We start from the raw sequence: 21,477 nt of genomic DNA on the forward strand, positions 1-21,477 counted from the left end.
GCTTTGCTATCTGAAAAATGACTCCATTACTAGCTAGTTGAAAAAACCTTTAATGGCATAAGTAATATTACAATTGATACAAAGGTACATAAAATATACAGTCATTAAGATAAAAACATAGGCCAGTAAATTCCAAAAGTAGAAATTACAAACTTTGGGCTTTTTGAACTTTCATCACATCCACTAGAAAATTGGCAACATCTAAGGTAACCTCCGGATCGGAATCGTTTAATAAAAATTGACATTTTGCTTGGGGACTAGCTAGTTGTTATAGAGACCATAGTTCAGTGATGGAGCACCTGCTGGAATATAGAAATTCCCAACTTTCATCTAAAGTGTGGTGGACAACATCTCTGAGGCCATTGAGAAACAGCTAGTAGGGTGGGTAGGCAGAGACATCTCCGTGGACTTCTTGGTGACCAATGGCGGTGCAAACATTAGGGCAGTGGAAAGGCAACCTGTCAGCTGTGTGAAAAGCTGGCGCTTCCAGGTGTGCTAGAGCAGCACTTGATCTGTGACATCAGCACTTTCTGGAACTCCACCTACTTCATGCATGAGCATTTGGGGGAGCAGAAGAGAGCCCTGACCTCCTTGACCTCTGAGATTGAGGTTGTGCGGGAGGAGAGACAGCTCAACCAGGACGAGTGGTTAACTGCCTCTCAGACTATGGAGGTCCTTAGGCCCTTTAAGAACTACACACAGTTGCTCTCGTCTAACATGGCAACCCTGGCTATGATCCAAAAAGCTCCTGAGAAGATGGCCATCTTTTTTGGGAGCCAGCTGCAAGGGCATGCAGACTTGGTTCCAGCAGTATGTGCGCTGGTGCAGAGGCTGCAAGAGGGCAGCAATTTTGATGCTTCTAGCTTAAAAAAATAGCCCCCAGCCCCCCAGATGTTCCCCAAAGGCTATAATGAAACCAAATAATTTTGGATTCCTGAATAAAACCCAGATTGGAATACCATACCAGTTCTGGAATCCTGAAAAATCATGAATACTAATATTTTTGGGACCAATATATCCAAATCTGAAAAATGCTATTTTTTTAATGCACACCATTACTTCTCCACTTGTAGACAGAGGTCATCAGACCAGTTTATGGAAATGTATTAGAATCAGTGGTTTGTAAAAGTTTACTGAAATTATTTTAGAGTTTTTTTTGGGGGGGTTATATCTGTTCACTTTGCTTTGCTTTGCTTTGCTTTGCAGAAGAAGAAGAAGAAGAAGAGGATGAGGATGATGATGATGATGATGATGAAGAGTTGGCTTTTACTGTATATGCTGATTTTCTCTACCACTTAAAGAAGAATCAAACTGGCTTACAATCACCTTCCCTTCCTCTCCCCAGAATAGACACCCTGTGAGGTAGGTGGGGCTGAGAGAGCTCTAAGAGAGCTGTGACTACCCAAGGTCACACAGCAGGCTTCATGTGTAGGAAACCAACCTTTGGTTAACCAGATTAGCCTCTGCCGCTCATGTGGAGGAGTAGGGAATCAAACCCAGTGAGTGTACATCAGACACATGGTACATTTTGTGCTCCTCAGGGAAGCACAGTGAAAATCCCTGGTGTGCCCTAACAAGCAAAGTGCTAACCTCTTGTGTGTTTGGCAAATGCCATAAGCTTAGTGAAAGAGTGGCATACAGCACTGCCAACTGCAGGTTGTTTCAGCAAAGGGATAGAGAAAAGAATGCATTCAATTTTCAGAGTTTGTGACCTAAGGTACAGGACGGATCTGGTCAAAGGCATCAAAGACTCCAGAAAACTACAGGCTTAGAAAATGGTCTCGTTGAGTGACAGTTCTACACCCCCTCACTTTGCCTGGGCAGCTTCATCTCAGCGGCCTCCTTCAGATTCTTTCTTAGCTGTAGCCTGGAGCATCTGGGGGCTTCTTTGTCACCCGAAGAAACCAGAGAAAAGAACAAAACACGGGGAGGCCAGAAAAAAGTAATGTGTGTGTCTTTTTGCCAAATAGGCAATATAGTAAGTGGTCAGTATTTTTTCTGGGAGGTCACATTTGGTTGGGGAATAAAAGGGATGCCATCCTAAACAGAATCATGTCATTCTAAGTCCACTGAAGTTAATGGACTTAGAATGGTGTAGCTTGGCTTACAATAGCACTGTTAACATTTTAATGTTTTTGTTATCTGGGATGTAATTGCTATCTGCGACAGGACCTTGTAGATGGGATTTTATTTCCCTCTAACCACTCGGTAATAATATTAAAAACTTGGGCTTCCACTGGCTGTTTATTTCATCAAAGTTATTCTCCAGTTTTAAGAATTACCACATTTTCCCTCCTGTCTCAGCCCTTTAAGGAACCTATTTGCGCCATTCAGAACTGGACAGACATTTGACTTACAACTGATCTTTACAGGTGGACTGCCATTTTCCCTTCTATCTCTGAAAAAGCCTTTGGTGCCACTTGAAACCTACTGAAATTGATCACACAGAGCAAGATTTGAATCCAATAGCACCTTAAAGACCAATGAGTGATCCAGGCTACAACTGTTTGAGAGTCAAAGCTTCCTAGTCAGATTCTTTGTAGCTTCAATTCTGGAAAGCTTATACCTTGGATTTTGAAGGTAGGTCCTTCCTTCCTTCCTTCCTTCCTTCCTTCCTTCCTTCCTTCCTTCCTTCCTTCCTTCCTTCCTTCCTTCCTTCCTTCCTTCCTTCCTTCCTTCCTTCCTTCCTTTTCTGAATAGAAATTTTATTACAGTCAAATATGACCAGCACAAGTAAAACAGCCTTCCTTTTATTTCATTTCATTTCATTTTCCAATAGCTGAACTGGAACTGGCAAAATATTCCGTGTGATCACCTTAAGAGGCTATGCAATGGATTTGCCAGCATACGGGAAGTTCCATGCTGGTTCCACGCATGGAGTCATAGCAACACTGCTCCTTGCACATATGTTGTGCTGGGAAATTTTGCCCATGCAGCCCATTTCCCTATCCTGGAAAGCATGAAGATTTAGGCACTGATGACCAGGACCATGGAGTTCCCTCCTCAGTGTCCTGTTTGGTTACCTTTCCTTATCCTGACAACCTTCATTATACTAATAATAGTAACATTGTTATAATGACAGATAAATAACATGAAAAATGCCTTTAAGACACACCTCTACATTTTATTTTTCTTTCAGGGTGGTACCAAAAATTATGAATAGCACCATGGTGAGAGAATTCATACTTTCGGGGTTTACTGACAACCGTGAGCTTGAAATCTTCATTTTTTTCATGCTGTTGGGGACATATATTTTGACCATTATGGGGAACATGGTAATAATTGTGATCACACTGGTGGATCACCATCTCTACACCCCAATGTATTTCTTCCTCCGACATTTTGCAGTCTTAGAGATTGGGTTCACCACTTCCACCATACCCAAGGCATTGGCCAACATGGCCATGGGTCATAAGAGTATCTCTGTATCTGGTTGCTTTATACAGTTCTTTGTGTACTTTGTCTTGGGGACAACAGAGTTCTTTCTGTTGGCAGTAATGTCTGTTGACAGATATTTGGCCATCTGTAACCCTCTTCGCTACTCAACTATCATGCACAGTCAAGTCTGCTCATTGCTGGTTCTTTGCTCATGGCTTGGAGGCATTCTATTGATTCTAGGACCAGCAGTTGTATTATTTCAGATGCCGTTTTGTGGCTCAAACACCATCAACCATTTTTTCTGTGACAATGGACCACTGATTAAACTTGCATGTATTGACACGAGTCTGCTTGAACTCATGGACTTCCTCATCGCCACACTCTCCCTCATTGGGACCTTGACAGTTACCATCATATCCTTTGTCAACATTGTTTCCACCATCTTGAGCATCCCCTCATCTACTGGGAGGCAGAAGGCCTTCTCCACTTGTGCCTCTCACATCACGGTGGTGTCCATCACTTACGGCAGCTGCATTTTCATGTACATCAAACCCCAAGGCACCAGCAAGTTCAACTTCAGCAAGTCAGTGGCCATTCTTAATGTAGTTGTATCTCCTTTATTGAATCCATTCATATACTGCCTAAGGAACAAGCAGGTTCAGGATGCCCTAAGAACTGTATGTAGACAGGGAGTTGGGTTTTGGAAAAAGTCAATGTGAGCCTTGTCTAGATCTACTCATGGAGGTTAAAGAGAACAATAAGCAAGTTGTGACTTGACTCTACCACCATGTACCGCATTGGACATTTTACCTCAACATTAAAGCTCTTAACATCGGTGGCAAGTTGTGGTTATTTTGGTGTTGGTAGCGTTGCATATAAAAATCTCATGAATACTATCTCCATTATTAAAATTTGTCATATAGTTTAGAGTGCAGGTAGAATCACTGATACCTTTGTCTTCCAACAGGTGAAGACTGTTTTGTTTTGTTTGGCACACCTCCAATATCTATTATGGGATCGCCTCCTGTTATGTGTGTTTGGTTGTTTTTATTGAATTGTTGAAATATTTTATACATAATTAATATATTAAATGTTTTAAGGTTAGCCTGTTTAGTGTTTTGGTGTGCGCCACCTTGGGGTCTCTATTTGGCATAGAAATGCCAAAATACTATGAACCATAATGGACCATTGGTCAAACTTGCATGCGTAGACACAAGTCTGCTGGAACTTGAAGACTTCTTCATTGCCACTCTCTCTCTCTTTGGAACAACTCCAGATGACAGAGATCAGTTCACCTGGAGAAAATGGCTGCTTTGGAAGGTGGGCTCTATGGCATTCTACCTCACTCTCGCCCATCCCCAAACTCCACTCTCCTCAGGCTCCACCCCTAAAATCTCCAGGTATTTCCCAAACCAGATCTGGCAACCTTAACAGCAGAGCACAATAAGACCCACAAGTACCTTTTAGAATAAATAGTGAAGACTTGGGCCTACATCGGAGACATGGTAAATTTTGTGCTCCTCTTGGAAGCGCAGCTCGAGTCCCTTGTGTGCCCTGACAAGCAAATGCTAACCCCTTGTGTGTTTTGAAAAAACCGTAAGCTTAGAGATGAAATGCTGCATATACTACTGTCAACAGGAAGCTGCTGGAGGAAAAACTTGGAGAAATGAATGCAATCAATTGTCAGAGCTGGTGAGCTAAGAAAGTGAAAGAATGGAAGGGTTTGAATAGCTACAGGCTCAGAACATGGTCTTGTAGAGTGAAACTGATGTATCATGGACTTTTCCTGGGCAGCTTCATCTCAGTGGCCTCCTTCTGATTCTTTCTTCGCTATAGCCTGGAGGCTCTTGGGGTCTTCTTTGTCATCTACAGAAAGAAGAGCACAGAACAAAATGCTGAGAGACCAGAAAAACCACTGCCGGTGTCCTTTTGGTGAATAAGATTGTAAGTGGTAAGTATTTTTGCTGGGAGCTTACATTTTGTTGGGGTATAAAAGTGGTTTACAATGCATTCCCAACCAGTTATTTCGAAACACTTGTCCAAGTCCAATGTAGTCCATGGACTTAGAAAGGTGTGATTTGGTTTAGAATGGCACCGTGCTCTAAGATAAGACTTGGTGTACAGGATTTTATTTCCCTTGGCTTCCATTGGCCCTTTATTTCATCAAAATTATTTTCCAGTTTTAGGAACTATCACATTTTCCCTCCTCTTTCAGCCCTCTAAGGGACTAATTTGCACATTTTTGTCCAGGACGGGCATTTGACTTACAGCTGATCCGTACAGGTGCATTGCCATTTTTCCTTCTTTCCCCTAAATGGTTTTGGTGCCACTTGAAATCTGCTGAAGCCTACTCCACTGAGCAAGATTTGAGTCCAACAGCACTTTAAGGAGCACTTTAAAGACGAACAGATCCAGGGTATAATCTTTTGAGAGGCAAAGCTGCCTGATGAGATAGTTTGGAGCTTTGACTCTAGAAAGCTCTAGAAAGAAACTTGGGGCACTTGTTGGTTTTTAAAGTGCTACGGGACTCATAAGAACATAAGAAAGGCCCTGCTGGATCAGACCAAGGCCCATCAAGTCCAGCAGTCTGCTCACACAGTGGCCAACCAGGTGCCTCTAGGAAGCCACAAACAAGATGACTGCAGCAGCACCATCTTGCCTGTGTTCCACAGCACCCAAAATAATAGGCATGAATAGGCACGGGACTCGAATCTTGTGCTTCTATTGTAGACAAACACAGCTTCCCACCTGAAACTATTACACTGAGCATCACCTAATCTAATTAAGTCTGCAGCACATTCTGTATTCTACTGTAAAGCTGATGATTACAGTTCTTCCATCGTGGAAGCATGTGTTTTTCCTTTCCAACAGCTCCCTTTTTCAATAAGCATTTTTTGTTGTACTAAACTTACAGCCTGTTGAAGAATTTTGAATTTTGAAGAAAATTCCAAGACCACGGTTACACAGCCCGGATAACCTACAAGAACCAATGAACTCTGACCGTGAAAGCCTTCGACAAAATTTTGAAGACCTTACAAATGTGCACTTTTGTGATCTTTGGTTGGTCATAATAATAGGTATAATATGACTTGTTTTGGGATATTTCTATGAACCAACAATGACGGACTAAAATCTCTATTAGGTACCCAATTGTGGGAGGGATGTCATTTGCCTTTCATATGGCCAAAGTGTTTCATTTGCATTCTTATTTGTTGTGGTAATAAAAAGCATCAACCCTCCAGCTTCATCCCATTCATTGATTGGGACAGGTTCAACCAAAAGTAAAATTCATTCAGAATCTGGAGGTTCCAGTTGGAGAGCCAGTGTGGTGTAGTGGTTAAGAGTACTCGTTTGGAGCGGTGGAGTCTGATCTGGAGAACCGGGTTTGATTCCCCACTCCTCCACAGAAGTGGCAGGTGCTAATCTGGTGAACTGGATTTGTTTCCCCACTACTACACACGAAGCCAGCTGGGTGACCTTGGGCAAGTTACAGCTCTGTTAGAGCTCTCTCAGCCTCACCTACCTCACCGGGTGTCTGTTGTGGGGAGGGGAAGGGAAGGTGATTGTCAGCCAGTTAGAGTCTCCCTTAAGTGGTAGAGAAAGTCGGCATATAAAAACCATCTCTTCTTCTTCTTCTTCCACATTAGGGGAAGAAACTAAGAAATTATGCACAAAGCCTAAATAATTTTAATAGGGATAGCTATACTCCTTTGGGGGTGGGGGGTTGTTTCAGGTCAAATCTCTACCTAATAGATACAGTGAGGGGAAAAAGTATTTGATCCCCTGCTAAATTTGCCGGTTTGCCCTCTGATGAAGAAATGACCAGTACATAATTTTAATAGTAGGTTTGTTGTAGCTGTGAGAGACAGAATAACAACAGGAAAACCCCCAGAAACCCAGAAGACAAAAGTCAGAGATTGATGTGCATTATAATGAGGGAAATAAGTATTTGATCCCCTATCAACCAGCCAGATCCTAACCCTAACCCTAACCCTCAACCTCCTTGTAGCTGTGAGAGACAGAATAACCCCCAGAAACCCAGAAGACAAAAGTCAAAGATTGATGTGCATTATAATGAGTGAAATAAGTATTTGATCCCCCATCAGTATAAGTATTTGATCTGGCTGGTTGATAGGGGATAAAATACTTATTTCCCTCATTATAATGCACATCAATCTCTGACTTTTGTCTTCTGGGTTTCTGGGGGTTTTCCTGTTGTTATTCTGTCTCTCACAGCTACAACAAACCTACCATTAAAATTATGGACTGGTCATTTCTTCGTCAGAGGGCAAACGGGCAAATTTAGCAGGGGATCAAATACTTTTTCCCCTCACTGTAACTTAAAGCTCCATTTTATAGACAGCATACCTCTGCTTCACAGATGCAGGGGGTAATTAATCAAGGGTGTACACATTAGCTGGTTAGATTTTGGAGATCTTTCTTTCTTTCTTTCTTTCTTTCTTTCTTTCTTTCTTTCTTTCTTTCTTTCTTTCTTTCTTTCTTTCTTATAACTGAACCTCAACTGGTAAAATGTTTAAAAAAGGTAAAAGTCCCCTGTGCAAATACCAGGTTGTTCCTGACCCATAGGGTGACGTCACATCCCAACATTTACTAGGCAGACTATGTTTATAGGGTGGTTTGCCAGTGCCTTCCCCAGTCATCTTCCCTTTACCCCCAGCAAGCTGGGTACTCATTTCACTGACCTCGGAAGGATGGAAGGCTGAGTCAACCTTGAGCCAGCTACCTGAAACTGTCTTCCCTCGGGATCAAACTCAGGTCGTGAGCAGAGCTTTTGCCTGCAGTACTGCAGCTTACCACTCTGCGCCATGGGGCTCTGGTAAAATGTTTACTACCCAAATTAATATGGACTTAAAAGAATATCCAATGGTCGAAGGCTTTCACGGTCAGAGTTCATCGGTTCTTGGAGGCTATCCGGGCTGTGTGACCGTGGTCTTGGTATTTTCTTTCCTGACGTTTCGCCAGCAGCTGTGGCAGGCATCTTCAGAGGAGTCACACTGAAGGACAGTGTCTCTCAGTGTCAAGTGTGTACAGTCCACAATACTACAATACTACAGTCCACAATAGCCATGTGGATTAGCTTTGGATTCCACATGTTAACAGATCACTTCAGGATACAATGATTCCATATTAACATACCACACCCTCATTAGCACATTATCTTGATACTTACAGGACAATGATTTGCACATTACTTTTTCAGGACAATGACTCAGCTCAAATCCAACCCCCTTCTGACTATATATTACTCTTCCTACACACTTGACACTGAGAGACACTGTCCTTCAGTGTTACTCCTCTGAAGATGCCTACCTCAGCTGCTGGCGAAATGTCAGGAAAGAAAATACCAAGACCAGCACACGGGCAGTTCCACACTTCTTCCCAGCATGAAGTGATAGAAACACTGTGTCAAACACATGAATTGTGCTGGAAGACAGTACCAATCAAACTCTTTCTCCTGTGCTGGAAAGCATGAAGGTTTAGGTGTGGATGACCATGAGAGTTCCCTCCCCAGGGTCCACTTTGGTGACCCTTCCTTATCCAATTATATTAATAATATATTAATAATTATTAACAATAATAATGTTGATTTTATGGAAGATGAATAATATGAAAAAATACCTTTAAAACACACCTCTAACTTCTTATTTTTTTTCCTTTTAGGGTGGTACCAAACATTATGAATAGCACCATGGTGAGGGAATTCATACTTTTGGGGTTTACGGACAACCATGAGCTTGAAATCTTCCTTTTCGTTGTTCTTTCTGGGACTTATATTTTGACCATTGCGGGGAACATGGTAATAATTGTGATCACATTGGTGGATCACCGTCTCTACACCCCAATGTATTTTTTCCTCCGACATTTTGCAGTCTTAGAGATTGGGTTCACCACATCCACCATACCCAAGGCATTGGCCAACATGGCCATGGGTCACAAGAGTATCTCTGTATCTGGTTGCTTTATACAGTTCTTTGTGTACTTTGTCTTGGGGACAACAGAGTTCTTTCTGTTGGCAGTAATGTCTGTTGACAGATATGTGGCCATCTGTAACCCTCTTCGCTACTCAACTATCATGCACAGTCAAGTCTGCTCATTGCTGGCTCTTTGCTCATGGCTTGGAGGTTTTCTACTGATTCTGGGTCCAGCAGTTGCATTATTTCAGATGCCGTTTTGTGGCTCAAACACCATCAACCATTTTTTCTGTGACAATGGACCACTGATCAAACTGGCATGTATTGACACGAGTCTACTTGAACTTATGGATTTCCTCATTGCCATACTCTCTCTCATTGGGACCTTGACAGTTACCATCATATCCTATGTCAACATTGTTTCCACCATCTTGAGCATCCCATCATCCACTGGGAGGCGGAAGGCCTTCTCCACTTGTGCCTCTCACCTCACAGTGGTGTCCATCAGTTATGGGAGCTGCATTTTCATGTACATCAAACCCCAAGGCACCAGTGAGTTCGGCTTCAGCAAGTTAGTGTCAATTCTTAACCTAGTTGTGTCTCCTTTATTGAATCCATTCATATATTGCCTAAGGAACAAGCAGGTTCAAGAGGCCCTGAGAACTGTATTTAGACAGGGTATATTTAGACCGTGTGTTGGGTTCTTCAAAAGTTCTATATGAGACTTGAGTATAACTACTCAAGAAACATTACTCTACCTGAAGTTAAGAAGAACAATAAGTCACTTTGATGGTTTAGCCCAGAAATTTAGATATTGTGATACATGCTCTGGTAACATCTAGACTAGACTGCTGCAATGCAGTCTAGTCTGCCCCTGCCTGGTGGAATAGCCTCCCTAATGAGATCAGGGCCCTGCGGGACCTTCAGGGGTTCCACAGGGCCTGCAAGACGGCACTTTTCCGATGGGCTTATGGTTGAGGCCAGCGACAGTTCTCATTATGATTACTGGCCTCCCTAGTCCTCCCCCCCCACCTTTCCCCTCCTCTGAGCACCACCCCTTCTATACCACCTTAGGGTGTGGTTAGATTAATTTTATTACAAATTTCGGTCTCTGGAGTTTTGGCACCGTTGAGGAGCATTACTGGGCTATTTTAAATTGTATTTTAAACTATTTTAATGGGTTATTGTTTTATTGTGTTTTTAGACTGTGTAAGCTGCTCTGAGCCCGACCTTTGGGTTGGGGAGAGCAGGGTAGAAATGTAATAAATATGTGGAGCTACCCTTGAAGACTGTCAGGAAGCTACAGTTGGTACAGTATGCTGCAGCCAGAATGTTGACTGGGGTGGGTCTTGGGGAGCATATTACTCCAGTCTATATTTGTTCCCATTTAGGTTCAGAGCACAATTCAAGGTGCTGGTGCTGACCATTAAAGCCCTATATGGCTTGGGGCTACCAAACCTTAAGGACCACCTTCTCCCATAGGAGCCTATCTATCCATTCTCCTAATCTTCAGAAGCTTTGTCGCTTCAGGTGCCCCCAACACCTGAGGGTAAATGGGTGGCAACCAGAGAAATGGCCTTCTCAGTCCTCTTGGCACCAAAACTTTGGAACTCCTTCCCCAGGGACATTTGTCTGTCTCCCTGTATGGTTGTCTTCCAACAGTGGATGAAGCCTTTTTTGTTTTGTTTGGCATACTCCCCATATCTGTTATGGGACCTCCTCCCTTGTTTTGTTTTGTGGGTTTCTATGTTTTTATCAAAATCTATGTTTTTATCAAAACCGGCTTTGATTCCCCACTCCTCCACATGAGCGGCAGAGGCTAATCTGGTGAACTGGATTTGTTTTCCCACTCCTACATACGAAGCCAGCTGGGTGACCTTGGGCAAGTTACAGTTCTATTAAGAACTCTCTCAGCCCCACCTACCTCACAGGGTGTCTGTTTTGGTGAGGGGAAGGGAAGGTGATTGTAGGCCTGTTTGAGTCTCTTTTAAGTGATAGAGAAAGTCTTCTTCTACTACTACTACTACTACTACTACTACTACTACTACTTTGGGAAGATGTGAATTTCACTATAGCAAAGAGACATTTAGATATGGATGGATTCCCAGAAGGGTCACCAACTCGTTTTAAAAAATAAATAATTAGAAAATATCCCAGTGAATCTGAAAACAGCTGAACAGTTTGGGATCTCATTTGGATACCAGCACAACTGCCCCAAAGAACACACAAGAAAAACCTTTGGTGCCTTGGAGACGAAACCGTTGTAGCACAGAGTTACTCTAGCAGACTCATAATAACTTTTGTGCTCCTTGGAGAAGTACAGTGAATATCTCATGGGGGGCATAACAAGCAGAGAGCTTAGCAAAATATATTTATTTAAGTATATGAATGTGCCACTTCTCAGAGGTTGCTTCCATGGTTGCTCCTGGTCCAAGAAGGTGGAGAAATGCAACTGAAGAATTTGAAGGAAGATTATTTGATGATACGACATTTCCGAATTAAATACCTTGTGAGTCCATAAATTGAAGAGAATGCTAGATTGCATTTAGGGGCTCAGAACATAGACTTGAGGAATAAAACTGCTACTGTCTTTCAGATACTTTGCTCGGATAGCAGAAAAAGGTAAACTTCATCAAAGACCATCACAGGTTCTAGGAGCTTGCCCTGAATCTACAAATATAAGGCATCAAGGCAATAGGGCCAGAAAACCACAGAAAATATCTGAATGTCCTGTGGCCCATGTAGATTTTACGTGGTAAGTGTTTTGCTAAGATCTCAAATATAAAGGAAAAAAAGAAACACTTCTTTACACAACAAATGATTAAAATGTAGAATTCACTGATGTAGTGATTGATGGCCAGTTGGCCACTGTGCAAGACAGGATGCGGGACGAGATGGACCAGTGGTCTGATCCAGCAGGGATCTTCTGATTTTTTTTTTATATTCTTAATCTGATTTCACTATACAATGATACCTGATGCTACATAAGAAACATTCCTTGTCGATAAAGATACACTAGGATGTGATTAACATTGCAGAAGCCATTCATGTCCTACTGAAATGGCTGGCTTTTTGAACTGAATATTGAAACATACATTCCCACTGAGTGTTGTGCTGTGTTGGAAGAAATGTGTGATCTGAATGAGGACTGAAGTATTCCATTCATGTTCTAACTTTTTATATTCTTAATTATGTTACCTATATATTCTTAATTATGTCGGCTCAATTGCAAAAAGCAGAGACCAAAACCTACAGTTAACACTTCTTATAAAGTGTCACTTGAAAATATTGATGTCTCTGTATTATTTTAGGAAGTTGCTGAAAATGGCAAATGGGACCACAGTGAAGGAATTCGTACTGTTGGGTTTGACCAATCACCATAACCTTGAGATCTTGATTTTTCTCCTACTGTTCAGCACATATCTGTTGACCATCATGGGGAACTTTGTGATTATCGCAATCACACTGGTGGACCAACAACTCTACACCCCAATGTATTTCTTCCTCCGGCATGTTGCCTTCGTAGAGATTGGCTACACTACCACCATCATTCCCAAAGCATTGGTCAACATAGCTACGGGTCACAAAATTATCTCTAGATACGGTTGCTTCACACAGACCTATCTGTACTTCAGCCTGGGAACTACAGAGTTCTTTCTGCTGGCAGTAATGTCTGTTGACAGGTATGTGGCCATTTGTAACCCACTTCGCTATTCCACTATAATGAATGGTCAAATTTGTCCTCTGCTAGTGCTTTCCTGTTGGGTTGCAGGATTTTTTCTCATTTTGGGACCGGCAGCTGCATTATTTCAGATGTCATTTTGTGGCTCAAATATAATCAACCATTTTTTCTGTGATAATGGACCTTTACTCAAGCTTGTTTGCGCAGACACAAGTCTACTGGAACTCATGTCTTTCCTTTCTGCGATATTGTCTCTTATCGGGACCTTGGCAGTAAATCTTGTGTCCTATGCCCATATTATTTCTAACGTTATGCGCATCCCATCAACTGGAGGGAGGCAGAAGGCCTTCTCCACTTGTACCTCACACCTCACTGTGGTCTCCATCACGTACGGCAGTTGCATTTTCTTGTATGTAAAGCTGAAAGGCACCAACAGGTTAGACTTCAGCAAGTCAGTAGCTGTACTTAACACGGTTATGGCTCCTCTTCTAATCCCATTCGTATATTGCCTGAGGAACAAACAGGTGAAGGATGCCTTAATGCGCGCATTTAAACAAGGACTTGGGCTCTGCAAGAATGCAAGATGACCGGAGACATCGATGCGAGAATATGACATCAACATGAAAATTAAACACAACTTTTGGGGTGGCTCAATTACACGATCAAGATATGTATGACTTTTCAGATTTTTTGAATCCCTACCAACACATTGGTTCTCCTCAGGAACTGATTTTTTCACTCCTCTTTGTAACATCATTTCCTTTTTAAGGACACGTTATACGTTTTAGACTGCTAGTTCATGTGTAAAAATATATGTAATATAAAACTCAAACTAATTTGGCTCCAAAGGAGTGCTGTAGTGGTTAAGAGCGGTGGTTTGGAGCGGTGGACTCTAATCTGGAGAACAGGGTTTGATTCCCCACTCCACCAGATGAGTGGCTGAGGCTAATCTGGTGAACTGGATTTGTTTCCCCACTCCTACACATGAAGCCAGCTGGGTGACCTTGGGCAAGTTACAGTTCTATTAAGAGCTCTCTCAGCCCCACCTACCTTGGCAGTGGTTGTGCTCCTTGGGACATTTTTCCAAGGCACATCAGCACAGTCTCATCTACGGGGAAGGCCAAAGGCTTTGGCTGCCCCCTTCGGCTGCGATATGTCTTTTCGTGCTTACTTTCAGCTCTGTTGTGCGTGGCTGAGATAGTGACACCTTTGTTTTCTGATGGTTCAATGTATATATATGTATACACACATATACATGTGTGTGTGAGTGTATATATATATATATATATATATACACACACACACACACACACACATAATTACACAAGTGCTAGCAGTCTAAAATGGATAATGTCTCCTTAAAAAAGAAATTCTGTAACAGAGAGAAAAAATTCTCTCTGAACTCTCTCAGCCCCACCTAGCTCACAAGATGCCTGTTGTTGGTGGAGGCAATTGTAAGCTGCTTTGAGACTCCTTACAGGTAGAGAAAAATGGGGTATAAAAACCAATTCTTCTTCTTCTTCATTAAAGTTGACAAGCAGGGGACCATGTATGGGGGCATCTCATTTTCCCCTCTCCCACTCTTTCCTCTTTCCCTTTCTTGAAAACCCCCGTAGCCTCTCCCCTTTTCCTGCACCTTTCTCTGCTTTCCTCCCATCAGCCAACCTACCTTTATCTGCCATCTGTCATCAACTTTCCCTCCTTCACTCCTCTGGTAGCCTCTAATAACAAGTACCATCTGCAGCTCACTACTTTACTGGTTTTATTGGCCAAAGGCTGTCAACTAAGTAAAAAAGAGACACTAAAAAGACTGTGACAATATGAATCATCTTGGTTTTCCTGAATCCCCAAGTTTGTTTGTTTGTTTGTTTTTTGTTTAGCTGCATGTTAAGAAGCTGAAATGAGCACCCATCTCATAATGGCTCAGAACACGTATTGTCTGCTGGTTTCGACACTCTCAAAATGGTGGCTGTAGGGCGTGGATCCCCTGAGCTGGATTGTCCAGGCTTGCCCGGTTTCATCAGACCTTGGAAGCTAAGCAGGGTCAGCCCTGGTTAGTATTTGGATGGGAGACCACCAAGGAAGACCAGGGTTGCAACACAGAGGCAAGCAATGGCAAATCACCTCTGAACATCTCTCATCTTGAAAACCCTTTGGGGTTGTTATAAGTCAGCTGTGATGACAGCAAAAAAAAAAAGAGAGAGAGAGTTGATTTATGGTAACTTCAGAAAAATTAGGGGGGCAAGTTGTTATTTAAAGAAGGATGATGATTTAAAGGCATTAAACTTCTGAATACCAGTGCCAAAAGGCAACATCAGGGTAAGGCCTTGGCCTCTATGTCCTATTGTTGGACCTACAGAGGAACTAGTTGGCTGCTGTATGAGACAGAGTGCTGGACCAGATAGACCACTGGACTCATCCAGCAGGGCTCTTCTTATGTTCTAAATGCAGAAGGGGAAATGTAGACATATTGATCAGGAGGCTGAATCATGACCTGCATCCTACAACAAATGCTTCTTTAATTCTTCTCCCACATTTGTGCCAGTAAGAAATCTGTTTCCCCTCCCCATTTCATTTAACGTGGTTGATTATCTTCAACAAGAAGACTCCATTAATCTTCTCAAGGGATGCAATTATGCTCCCAGGTGACAGATGCTAGTAATTTACATCCAGTTAGCATTATTAAAAGAAGTTTTCTTACCCCATTGCTATCTGAAACCCATCAATCTGTCTCTTTCTCTCGTGTAAGGAATTTGGAATCTGATTCAAATCAATTTCATTTTGATCAAAAACAGTGCCAAATCTACATTGGGGGGGGGGAGAAGACAAAAAGATGCTCCCTTTATATTATATACATTTTTTCTTTATATATATGGATATAATAAATGTTTATAATATACATACATAATCAATAACTCTTGAAATGATATAATAAATTGTCTTGATTTCTATGAATTGTTAATGAATAATTAAGTTTTTATATTATCTTATCCAACTATTACCCATGAATTCCTCCTAGAATTCCTTTTGTTGTAAGGAGCCAAGGGAGTTCACAGCCAGACATGTACCATGTTAGATGTTAGGAAGACAGTCTTTAGTGATCTCAGAGGTATGATTAATGTCAAAGGCACTCTGTACACACTCAGAAGCCCTCTTTCTTTTAGGATTTATTATTGTGCTCTGTAGAGAACCAGTATGGTGTGGTGCTTGAGGTGTAGGACTAGGACCTGGAAAACCCAGGTTCAAAACCCCATTCGTGCCATGGTTCAATTCTGGGTGACCTTGGGCCAGTCACATACTGTCAGCTTGACCCTGGCTAGTATTTGGATGGGCAATCTCCAAGAAATACCAGGGGTGTGATAAAAAGGTAGACAATGGCAAATAGGGTCTCTTCGCCACCGGTGGAAGGTTTTTGGGGTGGAGCCTGAGGAGGGCAGGGTTTGGGGATGGGAGGGACTTCAATGCCATAGAGTCCAATTGGCAAAGTGGCCATTTTCTCCAGGTGAACTGATCTCTATCGGCTGGAGATCAGTTGTAATAGCAGGAGATCTCCCCCTAGTATCTGGAGGTTGGCAACCCTAATGGCAAACCACCTCTGAATGTCTCTTGTCTTGACAACCAGATGGATATCAGGGCCCCAGAATATAAAATTTGTTTATTTATTTAAACATTTATATCCCACCTTTCTATGTGTTTCAAGGCATCATACAATCGCAGTTCAAAACATTTCTGGTTAAAACCAAAAATAAAATAGCAAACCCCAAAACTCTCCTTCTTTCCCCCCTTAGAAGATAATTGTCCTTCAAACCCCCTCAAAAGCCCTGGCAAACACACAGGCCTTGCAGTGTCTCCTGAAGATCTCCAAGGAAGAGACATCCCTCACCTCTTCGGGGAGACAATTCCACAGAGCAGGAGCCATGATGGAAAAGGCCCTGGCTCTGGTCAATGCCATATGGGTCCACCCTGGCTGGTGGGAAAGCCAACAGATGGCTGCCTGATGACCATAGCTGGTGCACAGGGACATATGGAAGGAGATGGACTTTCAGAGTTACCAATCCTCTCCACCACCCACTGTGGAAACACTACTCAGGCGACATTAGAAGGTCAACAAAGAACCCTGCTTCTTTTACCAGCTCTGAGAGATCACACAAAAATGGTTTCATTCATACCAAGCCCTGGCTTGTGGGGAGTAACTCAAAGTATATTCCATGTAAGTGGGAAAAAAATATCTCTGTGTGTGTGTATGTGTGTGTCAACATTATTTCTCATGGTTCCCCATGAGTACCTCATAGCCCAAAAAAGGGTCAATGAACATAATAAAACAACATAGATCACAGCATTAAAATAAAATTTATTATCTAACCTCTTCCTCCATCCACTTATCTGTATGGGTTAGATCCAACCATCTTTTTCACTCAGTCTTACCCTATTCCATTCCTTACAAAATCTCTGTCACACATGGCTGTTGTACATGATGTCCCATGATCCCTAGCATAGCCATTTTTTTTGGTGGTCAAAGTAATCTCTCTGTGATTCCCGCCCCCAACAACAGGAATCCAACCATATGTGCATTTCCTGATTATGATTGGTTAGATAGATCATTACATAAATAATGGGGAAAGAAGATTAATGGAGATGCATTGACTAGATGGAATGGGTAATTAAGCATCAAGTTCCTTCTCCATTCTTCAGGTCTCCATTTTTAAAAATGCTACACGTGATTCACCAGCAACTTCTGCAACTTCTGAGCCATAACTGCTTTGCCCTGACCAAAAATCTCAACTAGGACTCCTTGGAACAAATCATTCCTCAGAGTGTATATAAAGGGGCTCAGAAATGGATTGACAATACTGCTGAGTAGTGCTGGGATTTTGCGAGCCCCCAAAGAGGATTTCTCAGATGGAATCACATACAGTAAGATGGAGACAGCTGTAGACATTAGAAACAAAGTGAGATGAGCGGCACATGTGTTGAAGGCCTTCTTTCGGCCTGCGCCCGTGGGGATACGCAAAATGGCAGAGACGATGTAAGCGTAGGAGATGACCGTCAAAACCAAAGAGCAGAGGATGACGAGAGATGACAACAGAAAAGTGACCAGCTGTATCAGGCGTGTGTCGGTACATGAGAGTTTCAGCAGAGGTTCACTATCACAGAAAAAGTGGTCGATGACGTTTGACTTGCAATAAGACAACCTAGTGATTATGAGCGTCGGGTAAAAGACAGAGCAAAACCCACCCACCCAGCAAAACAACACGACCTGGACACACACGTGGCTGTTCATGATGGCGGGGTAACGCAAGGGGTTGCATATGGCAACATAGCGGTCATAGGACATGCATGTCAAGAGGAAATATTCCACTGTGCTCAGAAAGAAGTAGAAGTAGGACTGGGCCATGCAACCGGCAAAGGAGATGGTCTGGATGCCAGAGAGGAGGTTCCTCAGGAAGCTGGGAACTGTCACTGTAGAAAAAGCAAAGTCCAGCAAAGAGAGGTTGGCAAGGAAGAAGTACATGGGGGTGTGGAGGCGGGTTGTGATGGCAATGATGAGCAAAACGGACATGTTGCCAAGCAGTGTCAAGAGATAGATTGCCAGGAGGACCACTGCCACCAAAATCTTTGCGTTGCATCCAATCAGAAAGCCCAAGAGGACAAAGTCTTCTTGTCCGGTGTGGTTATCCATTCCTAAACTCATCAAAGACAAACATTAAAAAACAGTTTTGAGCCCTCCGAATATAGACTCATGAGAAAAATCCATGTATCCCTTAGTTTTGGTAACCCACTTTTCAACATCGGGAATATTCCCTTGCCCTCCATTTCACATCTGTTTTCAAACCAAGAAGTAAAATAGATAACGCTATGGTTCAGAAAGAAAGCTAGTGCAGTGTAGTGGTTAAGGTGTCGGACTAGGATCTGGGAAACCCAGGTTCAAATCCCCACTCACGCCATGGAAACTTGCTGGGTGACCTTGGGCAAGTCACACACTCCTTTCAATACCTATTTCTAGGGCAATACAGTCATATCAAATGGTTTGTTTGTTTGGCACTTTTTTTTCAGATGATAGGAAAGGCGTGGGGACTAAAAATACAAGGAAACTCCTTATAAAACATGAAGGAAACTCATAATAATACTTTTGGAGCTTTGTGATATTAAACTCTTTTCTGTGCAGTATATCTTTGTGGATGCAGCCATGAATGGTTGCCACGTCTGATCAAATGCATCTGAATATCTAAAAATCTTACCCCCTTTTCAAACTATGCATGCCCACAAATGATATATCAGTAATTGTCAACATTCACCCACTTATCCAAGACTTCCCAGATATTCACAAAGGCTTTGAGGGTCTTAAAGTCAGACTGCCTGCTGCAGTTTCAAATATTTCACATGTTAATCCCTGCTATGTAACAGTTACATACAAGAAGAAGAAGCAGGAGGAGGAGGAGGAGGAGGAGGCTTGGTTTTTATATGCCAACTTTCTCTACCACTTAAGGGAGACTCAAACCAGCTTACAATCACCTTCCCTTCCCTTCCCCACAACAGACACCCTGTGAGGTAGGTGGGACTGAGAGAGCTCTAACAGAGCTGTGGCTTGCCCAAGGTTACCCAGCTGGCTTCATGTGTAGGAGTGGGGAAACAAATCCCGTTCACCAGATTAGCCTCCGCCGCTCATGTGGAGGAGTGCGGAATCAAACCCGGTTCTCCAGATCGGACTCCACCGCTCCAAACCACTGCTCTTGACCACTACACCACACTGGCTCTCTACACCACACTGGCTCTCTAAAAACACTAAGCACAGTCCTAAACAGAGATACAACTTACTAAATCGATTTAAGTCAATGGACTGAGAAGGGTATAACTCTGTTTAGGATTGCCCTGTGCATTAGGAGCAGGAGGCAATGCTCATTAAGTAGGTATGATGGGGATGCTAATGTGATTCCAGAAATGGTTTAGTAGAACCCTCCAGATGATGCATCCAAGGAAGGTCCACATATACACTCCAAAGAGCCAGAATGGCGTAGTAGTTAGAGTTTCAGGCTGGGATCTAGGAGAACAAGGTTTGAATCCCCATTCATACCATGGAAGCTTGCTGGGCAACCTTGGGGAAGTCCCACCTTCTCAGCCTCACCTACCTGACAGGGTTGCTGTGATGTCAAAATGGAGGAGAGGAGAATGATGTATGTCACCTTGGGCCCCCAGGGGGAGAATGAAGCGTGTGTGTGTGTGTAAATTAAAAATATCTTTATGATGGGACAGTAGGAATCCGTCAACTACTTTGATTAGGCAACCCAAATGTACTACTTACTTCAGTAGATAGCAATACTGAATGTTTTTTTCATCCTCCTTGTTTTGGTATCCATTAGTCTCCTTTTTTATATTCTTCTGTTTAAAAAGGAACATCCATATGCTTAATTTAGGATTAAAAGAGGCTTTTTTTTTTTCAGAAGCAAGTTCAAAAAGATGTATTCCCTGGGAGTCACACCTTCCACCGAAAAAGTCATTATTCCATCCCAGATATGGCCCAGCTAGTACTGGGTGAAAATCCAGGCCAACTTGCCCCTTATTAGATCACCAGACTTATCCGCCAAGGAAGCAGCCACTGAATGGAAAAGAGGAGTCCTGTGAAACGGCTGTGACAAAATGACAGATTCTGACTTTCCTTGCTCACCCAGGATCAGAAACTATATGAGCTTCTTTGTAAATAACCGCTGCTAACACGTTCCATCATTTGAAAGAGGTCTTATAGAAACAGTGCATGCAGGCTGAATCTGATGGCAAACAGTGAAGTGAATGAAAGCAAGGGAAGACAACATATCCGTATATATCTGGACAGAATTTAAAAGGCAAATGAAAGCATGGGTAATCGGAGCCGATTCTGCCAGCCCAAAGCCTGATCCATCCCTGACAGCGCAATCCAAAGCTCTGAAGCGCTCCACCAAGAAGAAACATTTATGGTTTATTTCCCATGAAAGAATAAATTATTTTAAAACTTGCTCTTTTTTACTCAGTCGATTTGCTTTCACAAGATGATTCCATTGATCTTCTCAAGGGAAGCAATTTAGAAATGTTTGCCCTGAGGATTCCTTATTAGCATGGAAATTAGGGAATAGTGTCGAATGTATGTATTTAGAACTGACTTGTTAAAATGTAAGTTTATTTAGAACAGTTTATGCCCAACCTGCTCTTAGTGTTATGTTCTCAAATTGGTTTATGAGAAATGTAAAAAATTATTTATTTTATTCATTTGGGGTTTCTTAAAGCAATAAAGCAACACTATTCAATTAAAAAAAACCAATGGAATCTAGGATTTGTAATAAAGCCTTCTTAAAAACAGCAGTAGATTATAAAACTAGAGAAGAAAAAAAAATGTTAGCAGACTTTGCAATTGTTGCATTGAGAACATGGGTCTAATTATAGGTGGGAAACTCCATCAACTTTAATGGGATTTGTTTTCCAAAGGATTTGCTAATTGTTTGGTCTTAATGTCTA

At 42.3% G+C, this 21,477-nt stretch overlaps 4 protein-coding genes across 4 annotated transcripts; 3 read left to right on the forward strand and 1 right to left on the reverse strand.

Moving 5' to 3' along the window:
• The first annotated feature begins 3,155 nt into the window (after nucleotides 1–3,155).
• On the forward strand, nucleotides 3,156–4,097 carry LOC130490234 (olfactory receptor 49-like). The gene has a single exon (XM_056864059.1). It carries the CDS (start codon nucleotides 3,156–3,158, stop codon nucleotides 4,095–4,097), a length of 942 nt encoding a protein of 313 aa, XP_056720037.1.
• A 4,979-nt stretch (nucleotides 4,098–9,076) lies between these two features.
• Nucleotides 9,077–10,033, forward strand: LOC130490235 (olfactory receptor 49-like). Its single transcript, XM_056864060.1, has one exon. It carries the CDS (start codon nucleotides 9,077–9,079, stop codon nucleotides 10,031–10,033), a length of 957 nt encoding a protein of 318 aa, XP_056720038.1.
• Nucleotides 10,034–12,632: 2,599 nt separating this feature from the next.
• Nucleotides 12,633–20,734, forward strand: LOC130490236 (olfactory receptor 49-like). The gene is made up of 2 exons (XM_056864061.1): nucleotides 12,633–13,540; nucleotides 20,689–20,734. Exons 1-2 carry the CDS (start codon nucleotides 12,636–12,638, stop codon nucleotides 20,732–20,734), a joined length of 951 nt encoding a protein of 316 aa, XP_056720039.1. The 5' UTR covers nucleotides 12,633–12,635.
• On the reverse strand, nucleotides 17,705–18,673 carry LOC130489360 (olfactory receptor 6J1-like). Its single transcript, XM_056863056.1, has one exon. It carries the CDS (start codon nucleotides 18,671–18,673, stop codon nucleotides 17,705–17,707), a length of 969 nt encoding a protein of 322 aa, XP_056719034.1.
• Nucleotides 20,735–21,477: the final 743 nt, after the last annotated feature.

The sequence above is a fragment of the Euleptes europaea genome, chromosome 18, assembly GCF_029931775.1.
Source record: "Euleptes europaea isolate rEulEur1 chromosome 18, rEulEur1.hap1, whole genome shotgun sequence".
In the NCBI taxonomy this organism is placed as follows: domain Eukaryota; kingdom Metazoa; phylum Chordata; class Lepidosauria; order Squamata; family Sphaerodactylidae; genus Euleptes; species Euleptes europaea.